General features: G+C 36.1%; 1 protein-coding gene across 1 annotated transcript in view; it reads left to right on the top strand.

Moving 5' to 3' along the window:
* Nucleotides 1-23,748, top strand: part of LOC110219296 (ATP-binding cassette sub-family A member 10-like) — a 149,849-nt gene that overhangs the window by 109,748 nt on the left and 16,353 nt on the right. The window contains 7 exon segments of the mRNA XM_078155886.1: nt 6,815-6,881; nt 6,884-6,921; nt 10,460-10,522; nt 11,033-11,127; nt 14,792-14,912; nt 17,016-17,133; nt 17,753-17,844. Coding sequence (XP_078012012.1) covers nt 6,815-6,881; nt 6,884-6,921; nt 10,460-10,522; nt 11,033-11,127; nt 14,792-14,912; nt 17,016-17,133; nt 17,753-17,844 — 594 coding nt within the window.

Below are 23,748 nucleotides of genomic sequence, written 5' to 3'. Positions count from 1 at the left end.
ATTCCCACCATTTATTACTTTTTTATTTTAACATTCATTTTTAAAATTTTTGAGTTCTGAATTTTCTTCCTCCTTCCCACTCACTTCACCCTCCACTGAGAAGACAAGTAATATATCAATTATGCATGTGAAATCATGAAAAAAAATTCTATGTTACCCATGTTGCAAAGAAAAAAAAAGGAAAATAAAGAAAGTGAAAAACTTATGCTTCATTCTGCACTCAGACTCCATCAGTTCTTTCTCTAGAGGTGGACAGCATTTTCATCATAAGTCCTTCAGAATTATCTTGGATCATTGTATTGGTCAGAGTAGCTAAGTCATTCACAGTTGATCGTCATTTACAATATTGCTGTTACTGTGTACAGTGATATCCTGGTTCTGCTCGTTTCATTCTGATCAGTTCATTCAAGTCTTTCCAGGTTTTTCTGCAGCCTGCCTTCTCATCATTTCTTATAGCACAATAATAATTCCATCACATTCATATAGCACAAGTTGTTCAGCCATTCCCCAATTGATGGGCATCCCCTCAATTTCCAATTCTTTGCCACCACAAAAAGAACTGCTAGAAATATTTTTGTACATATGGGTCCTTTTCCTTTTCTTTTGATCTCTTTGGGATATAGAGCTACTAGAGGTATTGTGGATTTAAAGGGTATGCACAGTTTGATAGCCCTTTGGGCATAGTTCCAAATTGCTCTCCAGAATGGTTCTATCAGTTCACAACTTCACCAAAATTGCATTAGTTCCCTATTCTTCCCTCCAATATTTGTCATTTTATTTTTTTGTCGTATTAACCAATTTGATAGGTGTGAGGTGACACTTTAGAATTGTTTTAATTTGGATTTCTCTAATCAACAATGATTTAGAGCATTTTTATGTGACTGTAGATAGTTTTGACTTCTGAAAACCATCTATCAATTGTGGAATGATTCATATATTTTATAAATTTGACTCAATTCTCTATATATTTGAGAAATGAGGTCTTTATCAGAGAAATTTGCTGTAAAATGTTCCCCTCAGTTTCCTGCTGGAAAAGCTTAACTAGAGAGGATTTTTTTTTTTTAGCATGGTAGCTGCTGAGGTTTGATGCCACGCCACTCTCATTGTTGCTCCTGATATAGGAAAGATTTTTGGTACCAGTTCCCACCACCACCACCACCACTACTGTCATCATCATTATCATTATCATCTTCCTCATCTGTTTGGTTTATGTGCTTAGGGTACACTGTTATGGTAAACCTTTGGAGTCTCTCAAATGTAGATAATCACCTATTTCAGTGCACTAGTCTTGAACCAGAGTGGTTTGGGCTGGATGCAATGGCCTCCTGACTTTATTTCTAACTATTTATTTTTCTGGGGCAGTGCCAAGATGGTGGAGAAGAGGCAGCAACTCAGGAGCAAACTCAGAGATGGAGCGTCTTTTCTAGGAATAGCTAGGACAGTGTCACTGAATAAGAAGATGAAGGGAGGGTGGAGTAAAGTATAAGAAGACTGGAAAGGTGGAGGGGGCACAGGTTTGAAGGGCTTTGAATGCCAAACAGATGCTTTTATATTTCATCCTGGAGGTGATAAGGAGTCATTGGAGTTTATTGAGTACGGGATGACATAGAGCTGACATGATCAGATCTGTGATTTAGGAAGATTAATTTGACACCTGAATGGAAAAGGGACTGGAATAGAGAAAGACTTGTGGCAGACCGAACAACTAGTAGGCTACTGTGATAATCCAGGTCTGAGGTGTTAAATAATCCCCTCATTCGAACATGAATCTGAGAATTAATTTCTATTGCTCCTTGCTACTCAAGGTAGTACTCTTCTGTTAAAAATATATATCATCCTAAATATAAAAGCCCTCTTAACTTTATTATGGAGATTCAGTGTTACATTTCTACCTTTTCTTCCCTCAAAAATTGTCCATCCCAGGAAAATTGACTTTGTCATTATTTATCATTTTCTGTTTTACTTCTTATAGCTAATAGTATTCTTCATACTTCTAGGATAATGTGAAAATTCAGCTTGGTTTTGTGGACAGCAATATTTTCTGGCTATCAGTTGCCATCAGCATTTCTCCTTACATTGCAATGAGCAGCATCTATGATTACAAAGTAAGAAAAAGCTATTTAAACATCAACTAATTTTATTCTGAGAGGATAGATCTTTTTTACATACATCAGTTTTCTTCTTAAATGTTATATAAGTGTTTGTATGAGCAACACCTAATTCAGTTCTCTTATGCATGTTCCAATGTATAATTGTTTAAAACAAGATCCCGAGTTCCACGTATTAAGTAGATGCTTACTTATTCCCTGAGAAGTTTGGTGTTTGGTGAAGTACAAGATATCTATCAGGTTTTTTGAACATTGTTAGAACATTATTATAAATGCACATTTTTGTGTAACTGTACTTATTAAAACTTCAGACTTCAAAACCACTTTGTACCTCTTCTTTTTTTAAATCAGATAAAAGCTCAATCCCAACTAAGGATTTCAGGCCTCTACCCTTCTGCATATTGGTGTGGGCAGGCCCTGGTGGATGTCCCCCTGTACTGTTTGATTCTGTTTTTAACACTTACATTTATGTATGTTTTTAACGCCAAAATACTACCAGACTTTTGGCATAACCCCAGAATCATGTTTGCTGAGGTAAGTCTTAAAAATAAAATAGAAAAAAAGATAATAATGCCTATAATTGAAATAAAATAATAATATAAAATAAGTTTTCAATATTACATAAATGAAAATTATATAAAATGTTCCTGATATCAACTTTATTTTGTAAACCTTTACAAGCTGACATATTTTTCTGAAGAAAATTTGTCTTATCTGTGTTTAATATCAATTTCTATCAACTTCAGGTCCTGTCAGTCATTGGTTATGCAGTATCTATGATCTCCTTCATGTATATGATTTCATTCATCTTTTGCAAGGGGAAAAAAAATAGTAACCTTTGGTCTCTTTGCTTCTTTACTGTAAGTACGCATAAATGATACATCCATTTTTAAAGGACTTTATATAAATCTGTGTTATCACTTTTATCTTCAAAATGACTTTTATTTTGGCTGTGATCTTATCTCATGCCCAACTGAAAGCCTCATGGCTTTTGTGTATCCTAACTGCAAAACTTCCCTTATGGTGTGAGGGCTTGCTGAGCCCTTTTCAGGGCTTCTTATAAACCTTTGGTGTCCGTCTTTTATCTAACTCTCACCTGTGGCTCCAAGAAGCTGTAGCATCTGCAGTGGCCACATCCCAGTACACTGTGTTGGCAGATGGGCTAAACCGGGCTGAGGGTAACCAACAGGCCTCAAACTCATTGGTGAGTTAGGGGGATGTCTACCCCAAGCATATGAAGACCTCTCAGAAGAATGGGTGAATGAGAACAATTTGTTCCAACAGCCATGAAGGTGGAGGGAGTGCTTAGAGGTTGGTCAGACATTGAAGACATCAAGATCATCCAATGTATCCCAAGCTATCACCAGTCATCTTGGCTTTTGTCTTGTCACTGGACTTTGATGATTCTGGAAGAGAGAGTGAGGCTGTCAATTTTGTGTAACTGCCTCACTTTAAGCCAATTCATGAACAAGTCAAGGTACCACCCTGTGATATCATTGGTCCTCTTCGAAAAAGAAAGACAAATAACAACTTCCCAAGAAGACCATTAAAAATAACAAACAGTAAAATAGCAAATGGAAATTGGAGAAGTTTTGCAGTTAGGATACTCAAAAGTCAATGAGGCTTTCAGTTGGGCATGAGATAAGATCGCAGCCAAAACCAGGAAAGAGAATGAGCTCACTGTGGGAAGGTTCTCTGTCACCATTCTCTAGAATTTTAGGCCCTGAAGGTCAAAGCACATTTATGGGGCCAGCTGCATAGACTATATCTAAAGGACATAACAAATAAGGCACCTTGGAGGAGAAGATCTAGCCTGCAAATGCTTTATAGATGCATTTCCAATAACCAAAAATTTACCTTAACCACAATGAAGTCTGAGGTTAACTAGAGAGACCTACAACTGGAAATTAAAGCAGAATCCAGGCTCTGTCTAAATGTTAAGAATGTTCCTAACTGAGAACTTGGAGCAATTTTTATTGAATTTATAACTTTTTGCCAAACTAAACTTCCTAAAGCAACAGAAGAGATGGCCATGTGGATTTTATGCATTCTTCCCCCATCCCCACCCCAGTCTTAAAAGAAACTAATTATTGTAACTGGATATTACATATAAACAATATAAATGGAAGATAATCTTATAGGAAAGGACTACCAGGGGGGAGATGGTTGGTGAGACGGTAGATTTGAGCTTTGAAGGAAGCCAGGAAAGTTAGGAATCAGAAGTAAAGAAGGAGATCATTTTAGGCATCAGAAATATCCATTGAAAAGTCACTGAATTAGGAAATGAAGTATCATATGAGAGGAGCAGAAAGTAGGACAATGTTGCTGGATTTTGCAGGGGAGTAAACTGTAAAGACTGCAAAGGTAAGGAGGTACATTGTAAACGGCTTTAAATTCCCAACAGAAGATTTTATATTTAATCCTCAAAGTCATAGGGAAACATTGAAGTTTATTGATTAGGCAGGTGACTTGGTCAGACCAGTGCTTTAGCAAGATCACTTTGGCAGCTTAATGGAGGATGGGCAGAGGAATGAGCAGAGATCTGATACAGGGTGACCAATTAGAAATCTATTCCAATTAATTCAGGTGAGAAGTAGTGAGAGCCTGTAGAAGGGTGTGGCCATATAAGCTATAGAAAGGCAGATACATGACATAGGTGAACATAACAAGATTTGATAATATATTAGATATATAGGATGAGTAAAAATGAGACATCAATGATGACACTATGCCTGTGAGCCTGGATGGTGGTGCTTTTAATATAATAATAAAGTCAGAGAAAAGGGAGGGTTTGGGGGAAGATAATTAGTTCTGTTTTGGACATGCTGAGTTTAACACTATAGGACATCCAATTTGAGATATCCAATATGTAGATGCTGATGTTGGGTTAGAGCTCAGAAGAGATCTTAGGGCTGGGCATATAGATCTAGGAACCATCTGCAAAAACATGATAATTGAATCCATGGGAACAGATGAAACCATCAAGCAAGATGGTATAGAGGGAGAAGAGAAGGCCCACAATAGAACCTTGACAGACACATATAGTTAGTGAAGGTGACCTAGATGAAAATCTACCAAAAGACACTAAAGAGAGGTTAGACAGGTATGAGAAGAACCCAGAAACGGCAGTGTTATGCAATCAGAGGGGAGGAAGTATTCAGCAAGAGAAGGTGATAAACAGTAGCAGAGACTGCAAAGAAGTCAGGAAGGATGAGAATTGAGAAGAGGTCATCGTCTCTGGAGATTAAGGATAGATCATAATATGTCCAGCCATTACTCAATTGATGGATACACACTTGTTACTAGTGTTTTGACTTAACAAAAGAAAAATGCTATGATAAATTTTTTTGGTGCTTATGGATCCTTTCCCTCTTTTTTGATCTCTTTGGTGTATGGTGATGGTATTGCTGGGTCAATGTGTATAGTTTAATGACTTGGGTGTATAGTTCATTGACTTTTGGTGTATAAGCTTCAAAATGTATTCCAGAATGTTTGGATAACAGTCCTTAAAAAAGAAAATTTTCTGCAGAGATAGTGTCCCAGGTGATGTTTTAACCTTCTAATTCTGACTGCATTTATTTTATTTGTGCAACAAACTTTTCAATTTGATATACTCTAAATTATCCATTTGATCTATTCTAATCCTTTCTATTGCCTATTTGGTTAAGAATTCACTGCTATCCATAGTTGCTAAGATATCTGCTTCCTTACTCCTCAAATTTGTTTGTATAATCTTTTATATCTAGGTTACATATCTATCCATTTGGAGCTTATGCAGTTTATGTTATGAGAAGTTAGTCTAAACCTAATTTATGAAAGACTGCTTTCTATCTTTTCCATCAATTTTCGTCAAATAAAGAGTCCTAATCCTTGTAGTCTTTTATTTTTCACAATGAGAGGGAAAGAGAAGCAGAGAGAATGAACATTTATATAGTACCTACTATGTGTCAGGCACTGTGCTAAGTACTTTTTACAAATATTATCTCTTTTGATCCTCATAATATCTCTGTAAGGTAGGTGCTATCTCTATTTTCCAGTTGAGAAAACTGAGGCAAACAGAGGTTAAAAGTGATTTGCCTAGGGTCACAAATTAGTAAGTGTCTAAGGGCAGTTTTGAATTCAGGTCTTCATGTCTCTGGGCACAGGTCTCTTTCCCCGTATCCCAAGTTACTTCTGTCAGTGCCATTATATTTCATTGCTTATGGGTCTTGTGTACCTCATTGGTCCCCCTGATCAATTTTTCTATTTTTTTAACCAGTACCGAATAGTTTAATGATCATTTTCATTATGTAGTTTGAGTTCTGGTACTTTTATCTTTCATTTCTTTTTATATTTCCCTTGAGAGTCTTGACCTTTCATTCCTCCTGATGAATGTTATCATTTATCATGAAATTTATCTGGTACTACAAAGTAAAGCTTTGGTAGTGGAAGTTTGAATCCTGAAACTAACACTTACTAGCTATGTGAATACAGGTGAGTCATCTTGTCTTTCTGAGCCTTACTTTTCTCATCCATAAAAGTGGAATAAAATTCCTTGCATTATCTAGCTTTTAAGGCTGTTTTAAGAAAAGCATTTTATAAGTCATATTAATGTTACTAATATTTTTAAAATTTAGAAAACTATTTATTTTAAGAAAATACCAAATTCTAAAGTATTAAACTTGACCCTGAAATTATCATGATTCCCCTTTAATACTTTCTTTCAGATTTCAGTGCTACTGATGAGCATTTTTGAGAACACCCAGCATATGCTACTGTGTACAATATTAGTACCCTTTTTACACTAATGGGAATCTGTGATTTTCTTGTTAAGGTAAGCAACATTAATGGCTTGGCCAATGTACAAGACAATGTGAGTTTTGGGGAAAAAAAAACAACTTTGTCACACTAAGGAAATCCCAACATGTTCAACAGTATGAAAATAAAACATTTAAACTGTGGTCTTGAGTAATTCTATACTTTTTGATACCTTTCTGAGTCAACATTTCTTTGAGTAGCTTGCTCTCAAATTCTCTGTCTTAATTAGAGTGTATCTATTTGGATTATACACACTCAAAATAAAACAAAAAATAATTTTTCCCACAACCATTTGGCAATAATAGATGCTTTCTGGTTTCTGGTTGGGTATGCTTGTGCATATCTGGTGAAATGGCCAGTCATCACTAAGATATGATTCACAGTTTTACTATCTCCTTCCACATATAAAAATCAATATAGACAAATTCCTAAGTAGCACAAGTTGGTAATAATATCCTTTTACACATCTGGCACAGATTTCTTGGATCTGCAGCCAACTTAGACAGAAAAATCTCTCTTTTTATCAGTTCTAGGGTTCTTTCTTGACACATGTTCAAAGTCATGATGTTAGTCATTCATGGCAATATTGAGTCACAGCCCCCTGTGGAGCTTTGGGTATACCAGCTACTTCCTGGTTCCATGTGTGGAATCAGTCACAATCCAATGCAGCACTCCATTGCAAGGCTCCAACTTCTGCCATCATCTCATTAGTAAGATGCCTTCTGCTGACTGGAACTCAAGATGCTTGGTATCATTACCTTGATTTTTGGTTTGTATCTCTTCTCTCACCTGTTTATCACCCACCTTTTCTTGCTGCCAGGCATCCTCAGACAACCATGTCAAGAAAAATTGGTTGAATGAAACAAGGTTTCCGTGTCTGTTAAGCATGCTGTTTAGTATAAATTTCAAGCTCTTGGCTGTACTTCCACCTGATTATAGTCTGGCTTATTGGGTATCACAGATTCCTCATGTATCTTTTTTCTCTTATTGCCCCAGCTCTAGTTTTCTGACATTTTGCCAGAGCATCTGTATCCATCTTGTCCTTTTTCCCTTGTTCAGTTATGTCTGACTCTTTGTGACCCCATTTGGGGTTTTCCTGGCAAAGATACAAAATAGTTTGCCATTTCCTTCTCTAAGCTCACTTTATGGATAAGGAAACTTATCCATAGTTGCTAAGATATCTGCTTCCTTACTCCTCAAATTTGTTTGTATAAGGCAGAGTTAAGCGATTTGCCCAGGGTAAGTGTCTGAGGCTGGATTTGAATTCAGATCTTCCTGACCCCAGGCCTGACACTCTATCCACTCTACCACCTAAGTACTTGTCTTATTTCAAGATTGTTGGTAGTGGTCTCTGTGCCTCCCTAACTGTGACATTGGAAGAATGAGGGCCATGTACCAAGCCCTGGTTGAATCTCTGAAGTATAATTTTACCTATATTCTCAGGGCCACCACACCTCTCTGCATTTGACTCTCAAGTATTGATCGACCATGAACAGGAACCCCACAGGTTTCTCTCCTTTATGTCACACAATATTAAAGGTAAAATTACCATCAGCTACTCCTCAGCTAAATTCCCTCTACATGCATATCAGATAACATCTCATTGCCATTGAGGCTATTCCTCTTAGACTCTCTGTCATTTTCATCGCTTTATCTGGCTCAGGGCTCTCTCTGTGTCTTAGGCCAACAGCTGCCTGTCCAACACAAGCCTCCTACTGTCTCATGTCTAGAGAAATGCCGATCTGGTGTCTATGATATCTGTCTAATATTGGAAATATGGCCTTAGCCTAACTCACAGATGAAATTGTATGTCTGGATTTATTTAGAGTATTCTCTGTAGAATGCCTCTTTTGATTAGAAGGGTTTCTATCTCTTTAAGCAATTCTTTCTCCATAGAGGGTTAACTCTATGAAACTTCCAAGAATAGCTCTCTGCTGTCAATTCCAAGGCATATCTCCATGGTCAAAATTCCCATTTACTACTAGAAAGATCTCTGAATTGTATCACCTGACTTAACATTAGCATCTTTAAATGCATGCTCTTCCAAGCCTTTCACTTTTTTGTCCAATATTCTTAAAATGTCCTCATTCTTCAAGTCTTGGTCTACTTAGGAGAGCTCTATGCTTTTCATCTGTTGTAAGGCAATAATTCTTAATTGCATGAGCTCCCATCTTTTTTAGATCCACAAATAAATACTATATTAATATAATCAATAACTGTGTGGTACTGTAGCAGCAATGCTCTATTGAATTAATATACTGTGCTTAAACAATAGAATATCATAGCAATAGACATGAATTCAAATCCTGAAAAGAATACCAATGAATTTATTATCATGCATTCACATATAGCAATTAATATGACATACAGTGGCATTTTAATAAATATAGCATATTAATAAATTCATCATTCACTTAACAATATTTTCATGATAATATCAGGTAAGAATCAAGGCAATTTAGTTTGAACAAACTCATTGTACCTTCAAGAAAAAATGAAAAGGAAACCTAACAAGTACATAGGAAATAATTTTAGAATGCAACTAGAAAGAAAAACCATTATCTGCACCTCGAAAGAAAATCTATTCCTTAAGAAAAAAGAAAAAATGCAAGCAAAATGTGTTTCTATATTGTGATATATTTATTTCAGCAGCAGTTACCTATCACACGAATTTAAAAAGGATATATTTTCCCATAACATATATGTAAACACATGTGTGCATGCATATATATGTGTGTATGTATATATACACACATACACCTATACTCACACACATCTATACACACACATTTTAAGTTTCAAGATGATTTCCTGATTTCTCTCCCTTAAAAGGGAAGGTACCCCAAGGTTATACCCAGAAGGCTTGATTCCTTCCTACCAAATGCTAGCTACATTAAACGGCAGCACAGATAATATATAGTGAATAAATCCATTTATCTAAGCATATTGCAAACAAAAAACAGAGAAATTGTATAGATTAGGATGTTCCAAAAAAAAATTTAAAGCATAGTTTAAATAAATTCTTTGACTGGGACAAAGGTAGTTCAACTCAACCAAAATAAGGCATCCCTAATTTCAGTCAAGAGGAAGTTGCCCCAAATCTCTAGGGAGGCAACCTTGAAATCAGGAACTATTTGAGTCATCAGCACTTCTACGGGTCTGCTGCTTTTCAAAGTCTCTTTTTTGTCTCCTCATTTCTCTCCACAAATAGAGTTTAGAACCATGTGTGTCTTCTCTTGAGGCAGCAATGAATAATGTCTCTCTTCTCCAAAACTCTCACTTGGGCATTTTAAAAATAATCATTCTCTCTACCAGTTCAGAATCATACCTAAGCAGCAGTAGGCAAAATGTCCCTAGGGAACCTAGGTTGAACTAAATTGGAATAAGATTTAGGCTGTTAATATAGGAACAAAATATGCAAGGTCTCTTCTACCACATTCAGGTAATGGCTGTTCCTAGACATGTAATTAGCAAGGAAATTAAATGCCTGCATTCTAATTTATTTATTAATTAAATTGATGAATTTCCACTTACCTATTATTTTCCTTTGGCAGTTCTTCTACTACAATGAAGATAACGGTGCATTTGTTAAAAATATATTCTTCTCAATTCTCATAGTAAGAACTTCTCCATGTTTCAATACTTTAAAGTTTTGACAATATTTGTTATATTATACCATTGATTTATGCCATTGTTATATTGATGGTATGTTATACCATTGATTTATATTATACCATTCATTTTAATAGTATTTGACTTAATTTTTTAAAAAATGAATTTAGACACTCAGACTTCATACAGTTATGATGACTCCTAAAACTGGAATAATAATTGTGAATATCAAATGACTCTGACTTGACTCTAAAATTTTGAACTTCACCTAGTTTTGGGAGAAATATAAGTTATGAATATTTAATTTTCCTTTCTCATTCTCAGTGCTTATTAAAATGGGAGAACATCTAAGGGAAATCTTTAGAATATGCATTTTATCTCTCAAACTTACAAAATAACTTTACATATTTACCTCAATATGAGACAAAACATCCTCCTTTTAATTAAGATATGGACATGATCTTTGTTATATTGTTAATAACTGTTGTTTTCTTTCTTTGCCTCCACCCCTCCAGCCTTATCTCCATTGCATCATTTTTGTTTTTGTTCTACGGTATCTGGAAAAAATGAAGTATGAAAAAAAATCGGTAGGAATGGACCCTGTATTCAGGTTTGGAGATAAAACAGTACTTGGTATTCAATTTTAGCGTTAAAATTTAAAGCTATCATCTTAAACAGTTTAGAAAAGATGTGTTAAATAATAGTCCTGGATCAAGTGCTATAATATTCTATCATTGTGAAGTGAGTGGGTGAGGATGAAAAAAATATATCAGTTATAATCTCTAATTAAGGAGATAACATTTTACTTGGGGGGAAAATAACTATTATCCATGTGGTAATTAGTAATTAACTATTGTTGAAATAGAGTGGGAAAAATGAGTGAATATAATCAGAAAAGACCAAGATGAAGTGGAGGAGCTCTGGAAGATGGATAGGATTTCAGTAGAAAGAGAAGAGGAAAGGCATTACAGACTTTAGGAACAGCAAAAGCCAAATCACCAATAACTAGTGAAGTAAAAATTCTGAAAATAAAAAAAGTTGAAAACAAAAAAAAAATTAACAGCCTGAACTGTTTTTTGACAAGAGAAATAGGATAGACAAATCAGGAATAATAAGTATAAAGACACTGCATTAATGACAAAATACTAATTACATTATTTAATCAAAAATAAATCCTTTGAAAAATATGATAATTCATTATTTTAAAAATTATTTTTTTACAAAAACATGGTTCTAAATATGGTCAAAATTGTTTAAATATAATGAAGAACTAACATGAAGCACCAAAAGCTTTCTCAGTAACATCAAAAGTTAAGCAAAGGTGCCCATTGTCTCCACTATTATTTAGTGTAGTGCTAGAAATGTTAGCTGTTACACTAATATGGAAAAAAAAACACAATACAAAACAATAAGCCTAGGAAAAGAGATGTCAAAATTATATCTTCGTAGAAGTAAAATAATACAAAAAACCATGAAAGTTATTCATTGTGGGTAGACCATACCAACATAATATGAATGATAGTACTGACTAAAAACGTTGCCAGTCTTATTTCTATAACCACCAAACCACCATAGGATTATTTTATAGAATGAAACAAAATTACATGAAATTTAATTTGGAGGAACTAATGGTCAAGAAATTCAAAGAAAATACTGAAAAATTCAAGAACAAAGGAGGTCCATTATTATCAGATATTAAACTATTTAAAAAGTAATAGCTATCAAAAGTTTGGTAGTAAAAAATTTTGTGTGTCAATAAAGCAAAATAGAAAAACAATACCTAGAACAAAATCTCAGCATTCAATAACCTTCAAACAACAACCACCAAACCACTGGTAAAGGGATATCCTATTCAACATGGACTCATGGGAAAACTGGAAAATCATTTGACAGAAAATAGATCTAGACCAGGATCTTGCAAATCACACTAAGCTCTAAATGGACAAATGATCTCATATAAAATGTCACATCATAAAACAAAGGATTAGGAGAATGTGAAGAAGTACTTTTCATAGCTATTCTGGTGGAAGAGGGGGAATTAGTAAGCAAAGGATAAAGGACATGTTTAGAAACAAAATAGCTTTTATTGGGTAAACAGATACTTTTTTGAAAACATAGTCAATGCAACTAGAACAAGAAAAAGTCCCGAGAGGAGGGGGGAAAAACAACCTTGAACCAAGTGTCTCAGATAAAAATGTAATACATAGTTTTATTGACATAAATCCCAAGATTTCTAACACATATGGCTAACAGTCATCCCTCTACAGATAAACATTCAAAGGATATGAACAAAGAATTTCAATGGTTAAATTGAAGATCATCAACAATTGCATTAAAAATGTTATGGAATATTCAGAATAAGAGAAATGCAAACCTAAGAGTGCTGATGTTCTACCACACCCAGAAAATAGGCAAATATGATAAATGAAGAAAATAGGAGGAATTCTGGGAAGACAGGCCTCTTAATACATTATTGGTAGAGTTATTAATTTGGCCAACAATTCTGGCAGGAAATGGAAATATGTAAGAAAAGTCTCTCAACTGTTGATACCCGTTTCCCCAACTAGTTATAATCATGATAGTTGACATATAGCTTTTTCAATTTTGCAAAGCAGTTTGCATATATCATCTTATTTGAACCCATATCAGCCTAATGAGGTCGATATCACATATATTATTATCGTGGTCTTGATTTAAGAAAACAGACAATAAGATTAAGTGACTTGCCCATGATCTCAGAACTAGTAAGTGTTAGAGATGGAAGTTGAACAGAGGTTTTTTTTTTTTACTCCAAGCCCAGCAATCAACCTATTATGTCACACTACCTCTCTTAGCAGAAAAATAAAAGACAAAGATATGTATGTGGTACAAAAAATGTACCAGAGAAGCAAAAGACAAAAATAAAGGACTCATGTATATGATAGATGAAAATATTCATAGCAACATTTCCTTTGTTAACAAAGAGAAAGAAAGAAGGAAAGAAAGAAAGAAAGGCTAGAAAGAAATGTATGCCCATCAATTGGTGAATGGTATATGTAAGTGTTACTTGAATGTAATGATATATTATTATTATATATATTATATTGTGAGAAATCACAAACTGGATGAATTGAGAGAAACATGGGAAGGCCTATGTGATAATGTTAATGAAAAGAACATTAAAAGGTAGCTGAACTTAGAGTAAGGGCAATAACCAGCATTGGTTCCAAAGGACAGAAGATGTAACAAATCTTTCTCTTTGTAGAAGAGTAGGGGACTATGGGCTCCAAATAACACATATGAGTTTGTTTTTTTGGGTTAGTTCAGCATAACTGCTTTGCTTCACGATAACTAGGGATTCTGGATTTAGGCAGAGGGAAGGGATGCTAGAAAATTTCCATGGTATTAAAACCTAAAAGGCGTAGTTAAAAAATTAATGGTGATTGTTGCTTTCCAGGAAATATTAAATATAGACTGATAGACATGAACCATTTGTGTTGGTTAATAGAATAAATTGAAGTTAGATACATGGGATCAGGTTGTAGAGTGATCTGAAAACCAGGAAAGGAATTTGAATTTGAAAAAATAGGCAAGAAGGAACTACTATTGGCTCTTAAGCAAGTGAGTGACATAATGAAGCAATGTTAGGAAAAAAAATGTTTTGACAATAAGACAAAGGATACATTGGAATCAGGAAGAAGCAGATAATAAGGATTCTGTAATACCTCTACTGCAATAATATAGGCATAGTGGTCTAGATTACATCCATAGCAGTAAAGGGCAAATAAGGAGAAAATGTGTGTGTGGGGGGGTAATAGGACTTGGCGATAGATTGGATTTAGCGGACAAAGAAGAGGGAAGAGTTAATTTTATCAATGTGTACAGCCTGTTGTTCAGTCACTCAGTCATGTCCAATTCTTCATGACCCTGTAGACCATAGCATGTCAGGAATACTGTTCATGGTGTCTTCTTGGCAGAGATACTGGAGTGGTTTGCCATTTCCTTCTCCGGTAGATCTCTCCATTACACCCTGTCCTTCTTGGGTAACCATGCATAACATAGCTCATAGTTTCATTGACCTATGCAAGCCCCTCTGCCATGACAAGGCAGTGATCCAGAAGGGGATATAGAGCCTAGAAGATAGTAAAAACTGTACTGATAGAGAAAAGATGCTATTTTGGAGAAGGTAATCTAATCAAGTCAAGGAAAACAATTTGTAGAAATTGCTATGGAAGGGGTAGGGAGGCACTACTGTCATGCCATGCATTTTTATAACATTCATTTGTTCTCTGTAGAATTTTTCCATCAAGTAAAGATGCAGGTCCCAATCCTGAAGAACCAAAAGCTGAAGATGAGGACATTCAGAAAGAAAGAGAAAGAACAGAAAGTGCATTGACTGCTTCAAACCTTGATGAGGTAAAACAAACAAATAAAAACAATTATTTACTGAAAACTTAGATGTTTAGTTGGACCAATTATCAAGTAAACAATCTGCTCTCTACAATTTAAAGGTTATTCCATTTCTGTAATCCATATTTAACGTATGTGTAAGATGGCCATCTACAATAACACCTCATATCTGACACACAGGGCGTCCTTCTCTGAGCTCAGTCTAATCTGCTTTCTTTCTTTTTCTTCTAATCTACAGATTTATCTTACCAGAGATGGTCCACTACCACATGGATACACACATTTTTTAAGTCATTTTTTAATAAATGAAAGTTTTTTATCCCCTTTAAACTATCAAACTGTGCACATACAAAAGAGGCATCACCCTTAATCTTTTACAAAGTGATTAGAGCTTTTAAATTTATGCCACAGTTAATTTTTTGGTCCTTTTTTTAACCAGAATGATCATATTCCATCTGAAAATTGTTTCTTAACACAAAGATTTTAGCAGTTTTAATTTTCTTAAAGTTCTTTTCCTACACCTTTTAGTCACCAAACTGTTCACCTACGAAAGTGGCAATACCCTACATCTTTTACTGGTTGATTTAATTATTTTTCTTTATATAAATTTATTCTGCTCCTTTCAGTACCAATCTGCTCCATGTGAAAGGGCCATAGTGCATGATGATGTTTGAGGTTGAGAAGAGTGAATTGATCCTGTATAATTTTTCTTATTGATCCTGTTTACAATTAATTGCTTTTTTCCTGTAACTGCATAAGTCATGGCTCTTTGTCTCTGAACTTAGTTCAGATATTCAGCTGGTCTGTAAAAGGTTTGGTTTAAAAAAATCTGGCTCTCCTGATTATCACTGATCTATTCTTGACTCAAGGATTTAACTGACCTTGGGGAATATGTGTGAACTTAAGAGAGTTTGGGTCTAGTATCTTTGCACTACCAAGCTGTCCAAAAGTTTATCTTTCACGTGGACTTAAACAATGAGCATTTCTTAGTCTCATGAGAGAAGAAGGGAGGTAGTTTCTAGCCCCCATTACCAGACAATCATGTTGTTCCCTGTGCCTCAGTTTTGTAACCAGTCATGTTATTCTTAATCCCATCATGTCATCTGTCCTTCTTCTTTTCTTTATTATGTACTCCCCAAGAACTATTCTTTTGCTCAGGGTCTTTGGCATAAATAGAGGCAATCCATTGACTCATTTATTGACAGGCAGCATTCCCCTGTTAATAAATGTTATCTTGCCTCAGTTTACCTTTTTGTTAAATTTTGAATGGTACAAGGTTATTCAGGAACTCTAAAATGAAAGGAGCAGAGTAAATATATCTGTATCCTATATATGTAACAAATGGTCTTAGCTCACCCAGGGTCAGAGAGACTTTGAGTGGCAGAGCTGGAATTCGAACCTAGATTGTATGACTCCTATCCCAGCACACCATCTACCTCTGATGGATCTGTGATACCATTAGTGATGCTGCACCATGAGTGTAGAATTGAAACCCTGGATGCTGTCTTATCTGATGCAGTTCTAATCAATGTCTTATCATAAATTCTATTCAAAGGACCTATCCAACATATTGGAAGCCTTCCTTTGGTAAAATAAAAACAAACAACTTTGACACGCTTCTTGGTATTTATTTGTTGTCCTTCGTTCTCCCTACATGACTACCCACTTCTTTTTCTAGTCCTGCACATCTTTGATAATATCATTGTACGTCACTTCTAAAATGTAAGTCATTATTGTTAGCCTAGTTACCCACCTTGTATCTTTTCATTGCTCTGTGAGTCATCTATAATTTTTGTTCTTTGGAGATTGTGATGTTCCATGATTCAGACCCATAGATCATGAAAATACTGATGTTTTAAAAATTAGCTTTTGCAGCCTTCAGCATCTTGACATTACACAAAATGTATGCAAAAATGCCATTCATGCTTAAATAAAGATCATCTCCTCCTAGACATGAACACATGGTGGGACAACGCCCTTGACTATATGATACAGGTGCTGCCCCCAGTATAGCCTGCTTTGGTTCACAGCTTGGGACAGAGAATGGAGCCAGGGAGAATGAAGCATTCAACCGACAACTATGGGGGAAATAAAAATTGTCTTTTTCAGAAACCCCTCATTATTGCTAGCTGTCTACGCAAGGAGTATGCAAGCAAGAAGAAAAGTTGCTTTGCAAAGAGAAAGAAGAAACTGGCCATAAGAAACATCTCTTTCTGTGTTAAAAAAGGTTAGAAAAAATCGATCATTTAGCAGAGTTCCCCCACATTTTCTAGGCTTAGGGTCTTTGAGGGTCCTGATTCTTTGGCAATTTTGGAGACTAATAGTTAATATAAAAGTGCTCAATATGTAAGCAGGGCAAATGTGTCTGCACTATTAAAGTACAACAGTTCTGATCAAAATAACAGCTATTTCTTAGGATAGGGAAATTATTATACCTCTATTAAAGCTATAAACTTTCTGTTGAAGTACATGATAACGTGCTCTGCTTGAAGCAGCAGAGATTTTTATGATTTTAAAACTGACTAGGCCTGTGCCACTATCTCAGAATGGGCTACTGAACAAACTGTTAAATCAATCAAGATTTCACTGACAAGTTGTAAAAGCAAGGCTCCAGAAAGGTTTCCCATATACGCCCAATTCCTGTTCTGTAAGAGATATAAGGGAAATGGAAACAGAACCCCTCATTTCCATGCCACTGTAATGATTATTGCAGTGGCATATTGTGAAAAGTCAATGCAGTAACTTCAAGAACACTTCTTGCTCTCTTAGGCTCCACGGAATATTTGTGTAGAATGTTGGTAAATTAATCTGAGCATAAACTGACTTGCAATCACTATTCCTTTTAGGTGAGATCCTAGGGCTGCTAGGACACAATGGAGCCGGCAAAAGTACAGCAATTAGGATGATAACCGGAGACATAAAACCAACTGCAGGAAAGGTAGGAGAAACAGAAAGAAATTGTTTTGCAGGATGACTCCCAGAAGATAAATTTCTTGACTGCTAATATTCATTTTTAGGTTTTTACATCTTGTCCTCTCTGGAGCCTTTAGTAGTGAATGACCCTCTTCTTGCTATGCTCTTCTCTTTAGGTTTTCATGATACTACTCTCTTCTGGTTCTCCTCCTGCTTCTCTGATGGCTCCTTCTCAGTATCCTTTGCTGGATCTTCATCCAGTTCATGCCCACTAACCCTGGGTGTCCTAGAAAGTCCTCTTCTCTTCTTCTATACTATCTCACTTGGTGATCTCATCAGCTCCCATGGTGTCAATTATCATCTCTACACTAATGATTCTCAGATCTACTTATACAACCTTATACTCTTTCCTGAATTCCAGATTTACATTTCCAGCTGCCTACTAGATATCTCAAACTAGATGTCCCATAGACATCTCAACATGTCCAAAGCTAAACTCGTTATCTTTATCCCCCAACCTGCCCCTTTCCAAATTTCCTTATTACAGTCGTCAAGGGCAATCCATTATCCTCTGGGTCACCCAACCTCAGAACCGAGGCGTCATCCTTGAATCCTCATTCTCTTTCAGTCTCCATATCCAGTCAGTGGACAAGTCCTATCATTTCCACCTTTGTAATACCAGTTCTAAACGTCCCCGTTTCTCCTCTGACTCTGATGATGCCTTGATGGAGACCTTTATCACCTCATACTGAATTATTGCTATAAGCTACTGGCTGGTCTCCCAGCCTCAAGTGTTTCCTTACTCTAGTCCATGTTGCATTCAGCTGTCAAAGTGCAGTTTTGACCACATCACCCTCTTTCCTACTCAGTGAACTCTAGTTACTCTCTATCTCTTCAAGGATCGAATATAAAATACTCCGGCATTCGGGTCCCCATAACCTTTCCAGCATTCTTACATGTTGCACCCCACTAATGTACCCTACGATCAGTAACATCGGCTTCCTTGATGTTCCCCTAACGAGATGCTCCACGCTCAGACTCTGGGTACTTTCACTGGCTGCCCCTCATGTCTGGACCTCATTGCTACCTTCTGGTCTCCCTGGCTTCCTTCACGTCCCAGCTAAAATCTCACCTTCTAGAGAAAACATTTCTTGATCCCCCTTAATTCCAGTGCCTTCCCTCTGTTAACCATCACCAACTTATCCTGTAAATGTCATGTTTGTACATAGTTGTTTTCCTGTTGTCTTCCCCATTAGAATGTGAACCTCTTGAAAGCAGGGACTGTGTTTTGCCTTTCCTTGTATCCTTAATACTTAGCACAGTGGCTGGCACACAATAGGTGCTCAATAAACGCATATTGACTGACTGACTTAGTAGTTCAAAACATAACATGTAGTAAATGAAGAGATGACTTTCTAAACCAATCCTATCATGGAATAAAAATCATACTCCAAACTTTTATTAAACAATAAAATCAACCTGACCAAGCTTGGGAAAAACTGCTGTCCTTATCCCTTAAAGAACTGAAGTGTCTTGTATTCATCAGTTAATAAGAATGAAATAACATATGAGAGACAACGAAACATTTTTAGGTATAGACTATTGAAATTGAGATGTGCTGCAAAGGAAACAACATAGACAGTTATTGCTGAAACAAAGGCATGAACTTAAAGGTTGCTTAAGGTTCACTTAGATTAGGCTGGCTTCAACAGCTGAACACCATCTTCTTGGACTTGAGATGGTTCATATTATGGTTATGTAAGTGGGGGGAGGGAGGGAAACTGTAATACACGTTCCCTCACTTAAATCTTCATGAAAAGGATAGTTTTCAAATGGAATTACTCAAGCCAAGTCTTCTTAACTTTTTTTTTAAGGTCAGGAAACTCTTTGGCAGTCTGGTGAAAGCTAATACTACTATCATTCCTCACCTATAAGAAGGGTGTGCTAAAAGAAATGCTAAATTGCAGTTAAAGGCTAGTGAAAAAAAAATTTTTTTTTATCCAGATTCACAGATACCCTGAAATTTCTCCATGGACTCCTTGGGGGTCTATGAACACCAGGTTAAGAACTCCTGATCTATGGGAAAAGCTGGAAAGTAGTGTGGCAGAAAGTAGGCATAAACGAACATCTCACACATTATACCCCATTAAATCCAGCCCTTCTCTTCCCTCAAGCCTCAATCTCTATCCTTGCAGCAGATGACCTAGTCTCCTACTTGACTGGGAAGATCAAGATCATCTATCATAAGATCACACCTTCTTCACGTCCTCATCGACCCTCTCCTCCTCCATTTTTTTTCTTTTTTAATAACAAGAATGAGACACCCCTTGTGTTTGTCAAAGCCTGCCTTTGCACTTGTGTCTTTTATATTATCCTCTCCATTCTCTTTTGGGAGGCTACACAGTTACTTTTCTCAGTTTCCCTTCTCTCTTTCATCTACTTGTTCTTTCCACCATTAACTCCAAATATACTCAGATGCTGACATCTACCTCAAACAATCCTTCTTACACGTCTTTTTGTTTTCGTTGCTCAAGTTCTAAGAATAGTAGTTGATACTTGCTGAAATCCACTTCCTTATCACCAATTTGATGCTAACCCCATCATAATCTCACTTTAAAGTGAATTCTTAACCTGAGACCTGTGAACTTGAAATATATAGATTAAATTGGCATAGACCAGGGGTGGGGAACCTGCCACTTTAGGTCCTCAAGTGCAGCCCTTTGAATGAATCTGAACTTCACAGAACAAATCCACCCCTGGTATAGACAACTTATATTACAATAAAATTGGTTTCTTTTGTAATATTCCATTTGATTTTATGCTTTTAAAAACATTATCCTAAGAAGAGAGTCCACAGATTTCATCAGACTTCCAAAAAAGTCTGCAACAAATAAAAAAATGGATAAGAATCTCTTCTTTAGATACATTGTATTGAAACTGCATTCTCAAAACTCACTACCCATAATCTTATGACCTTTTGTAAGTTTTTATCCTACTTGACTTTTCTGAAGCATTTAATATCATCTCCTCTTGGATCCTCCTGGACCTTGGCTTCTCTTTTGGTTTTTATGGCATTGCTCTCCTTGTTAGCCTGTAATCTGTTTGACTTTCTCTACCTTCAGTTTTCCTCAATATTTCATCTGCTTCCATCTGATTACTAAGTGATCATTAGGTCATCTTTTTTGTTTTTTAACTGGATCTCTCCTTAAAACTAATTCCTTTTCCTAACTTCCCCATTTCTATAGCCTCACTCCTAGTGATCACTCCTAAAACCTAGTTTCCTAGGTTCAAAATCTTGTACCTATCCTTTACTCCTCTCCATTGCACCCTTCCCAACTGATCAGTCACCTAGTCAGTTTGATTGAGTTTTGGAATGTTTATTGAATCCATCCTCTATTTCAAATCCTTGTGGCTTGTCTAGATTTCTGGCTGTCTTGATAGTTTATTATTTGGTTTCCTTGCTTATTATCTCTTCCTCCTTTCAATCCAGCCTATATACTGCTGTCAAGTGCTCATCCTAAAATACTACTTTACCCATTTTACTTTCCATGTGCAAAAAGCACTGGCGAAACTCTGTATCCTATAGAATGACATCTAAAGGTCTGGAATTCAAGGTCCTCCTTCATCTGGTGTTTATTTTTGTTGTTGTTTTGGTTATGTCTGACTTTTTATGATCCCATTTGGAGTTTTCTTGGCAAAGATACTGGAGTGTTTTGCCATTTTCTTCTCATTTTACATATGAGGAAACAGAGTCAAGTGACTTGACCTGAATCACACAGCTAGTAAGTGTCTGAGACCAGATTTGAATTCAGAAAGAGACATCTTCCTGATTCCAGACCCAGCACTCTATCCACTGCACCACTTAGCTAGCCTTTGTTTACTATAAATTTACCACTTCCTACTGTGATGCAAATTTTTTATTGCAACTAAATCAATTTCCCTATATGCCACATGTTTTGCATAGTTGCTTGTGTTATTCTCATCTTGTTTAAAATGTCCTGCTAATTCTTTTCTGCTTTAAAAGACTAGAGGTTTGGGAAAGGGGATATTTATTAAGTGCCTACTATGTGCTAAGCACTTTTAAAATACCTCATTTGATCCTCACAGCAGATATCTGAGGTAGGTACTCTTATTATCCTATTTTACAGTTGAGGAAACTGAGGCAGACAGACATTAAGTGACTTACCCAGTGTCACATATCTACTAAGTGCCTTAGGCCAGATTTGAACTCTTGTCTTCTATCTCTAAACCCAGCACTCTGTCTGCTTTGCCACTTAAGCTGCCTCCATATAGATTTAACCTGTATTGCGGGGTGTGTGTGTGTGTGTGTGTGTGTGTGTGTGTGTGCTGTTCTTTTACATAATAATATCTGACCACAGAAGTTGTAAAGAGATTAGTCACAGAAGACTCAGCTGGTGGGGAGGGCTTCAGAGAATGTTTGGGACTTGAGTGGAATTTGGGTAAGAGAAAAATATGAAGGAGTAAGGAGAGAGAAAATATGTTTAAAGTGGGATCCTATATGGAAGTAGAGTGTTAGATTAGTTTGTTTACAAGACAGTGTTTGAGTAGGAAATGGGAAAAGATATTGCTGTAGAATTGGCAAGGACCAAATTGAAGAGAGCCTTGAACACCAGACTAAGACCCTTAGATTCCATTTAGGGTCAGGACTGGCCACTAGAAATGGGCTCTATAGGAGTTTTAAAGAAGGAATCAAAATGACCAGTGACTGACCAAATGTTTGGGAGGGGATGGTGACAGAGGAGAAAGAATCAAGATTGACTCCAAGATCTTGATCATGGGTACCTGGAAGAAATAAGAGTATCACTGACAGAAATAACAAAGTAATAAAGGGGAGTTGACTTTAAGCAAAAGGTAATTAGTTTGATTTTAGATAGATGGAAAATGAGGTAAGAACAGTATATCCAAGTGGGAATATCAATCAGGCAAGCAGCTTATATTTCAGCAGAAATCAGGTTGGAAATAGATACATAGAAATAGAGGTGATAGTAGTAGCCATGAGAACAAATAAGATCACCATGCAATTCAATAAACATTTATTAAGCACCCACACAATACAAGACAATGTGCTATCTGTTAGAGCTATAGAGAAGAAAAAGACAACATCTTTATCCTCAAAAAGGGGTATAACACATATAAAGACAAGAATAACATAGCTCTTCTCAGCAATGCAAGGATCTAAGACATCTCCAAAAGTCTCATGATGGAAAATGCTGTCCACATCCAGAAAAAGAACTATGGAGTCTGAGTACAGATCGAAGTGTAGTATTTGCTCTTCTCTTAATTTTCTGTTTTGTTTTGTTTCTTCTTTCACATGGTTCCTCCTATTGGTTCTAATTCTTCTTTAAAACATGACTAATGCGCAAAAAAAGAAAAAGAATAACATAGGGTTGAACATGATGGGAGCACAGGAGAAATCTAGACAAATGCTGCAGAAAAAAATTGAGAAGAACTTTGAACTTGAGGAATCAGAGAACCGAAGATATTCATAAACCTGGCCTAAATCTTGAAGAGAGAGAATCATTTTGACAGGCAAAGATAAGGATGTGTCTTTGTTTTTCTTTAACTTCGCTATCATACACACACATACATAACACAAACACACATGGAGATAAGATGGAATTACTCTACATTGCCCTGGATAAGCATAGCTGTGACTTAACTTGCCCCATGGTTGTATGAGCGGTGTTGCTCCACTCTTTTAGAATTGTTTCCCTTTCAAACAGAGCTACAGGAAACATTGTAAAAGAAGTGGTCAAGGTAGTGCAATGCCTTCCAGTTTCATCTGGCTGATCACAGTCTCCCTCAGCCAAATTGCTTATTCATTTGCCTAGAAAGATCTAGGTCCAAGTTTCTTTTTTTTTTTTCCTGTTGGAGGAAGTTGTAAAAATGAATGATTTTATTTATACAG

Source organism: Phascolarctos cinereus, unplaced genomic scaffold (genome assembly GCF_003287225.1).
Source record: "Phascolarctos cinereus isolate Bilbo 61053 unplaced genomic scaffold, phaCin_HiC Scaffold_5;HRSCAF=322, whole genome shotgun sequence".
NCBI lineage: Eukaryota > Metazoa > Chordata > Mammalia > Diprotodontia > Phascolarctidae > Phascolarctos > Phascolarctos cinereus.
The sequence above is the reverse complement of the archived record's forward strand: the minus strand, read 5'-3'. Positions and strand labels throughout refer to the sequence as shown.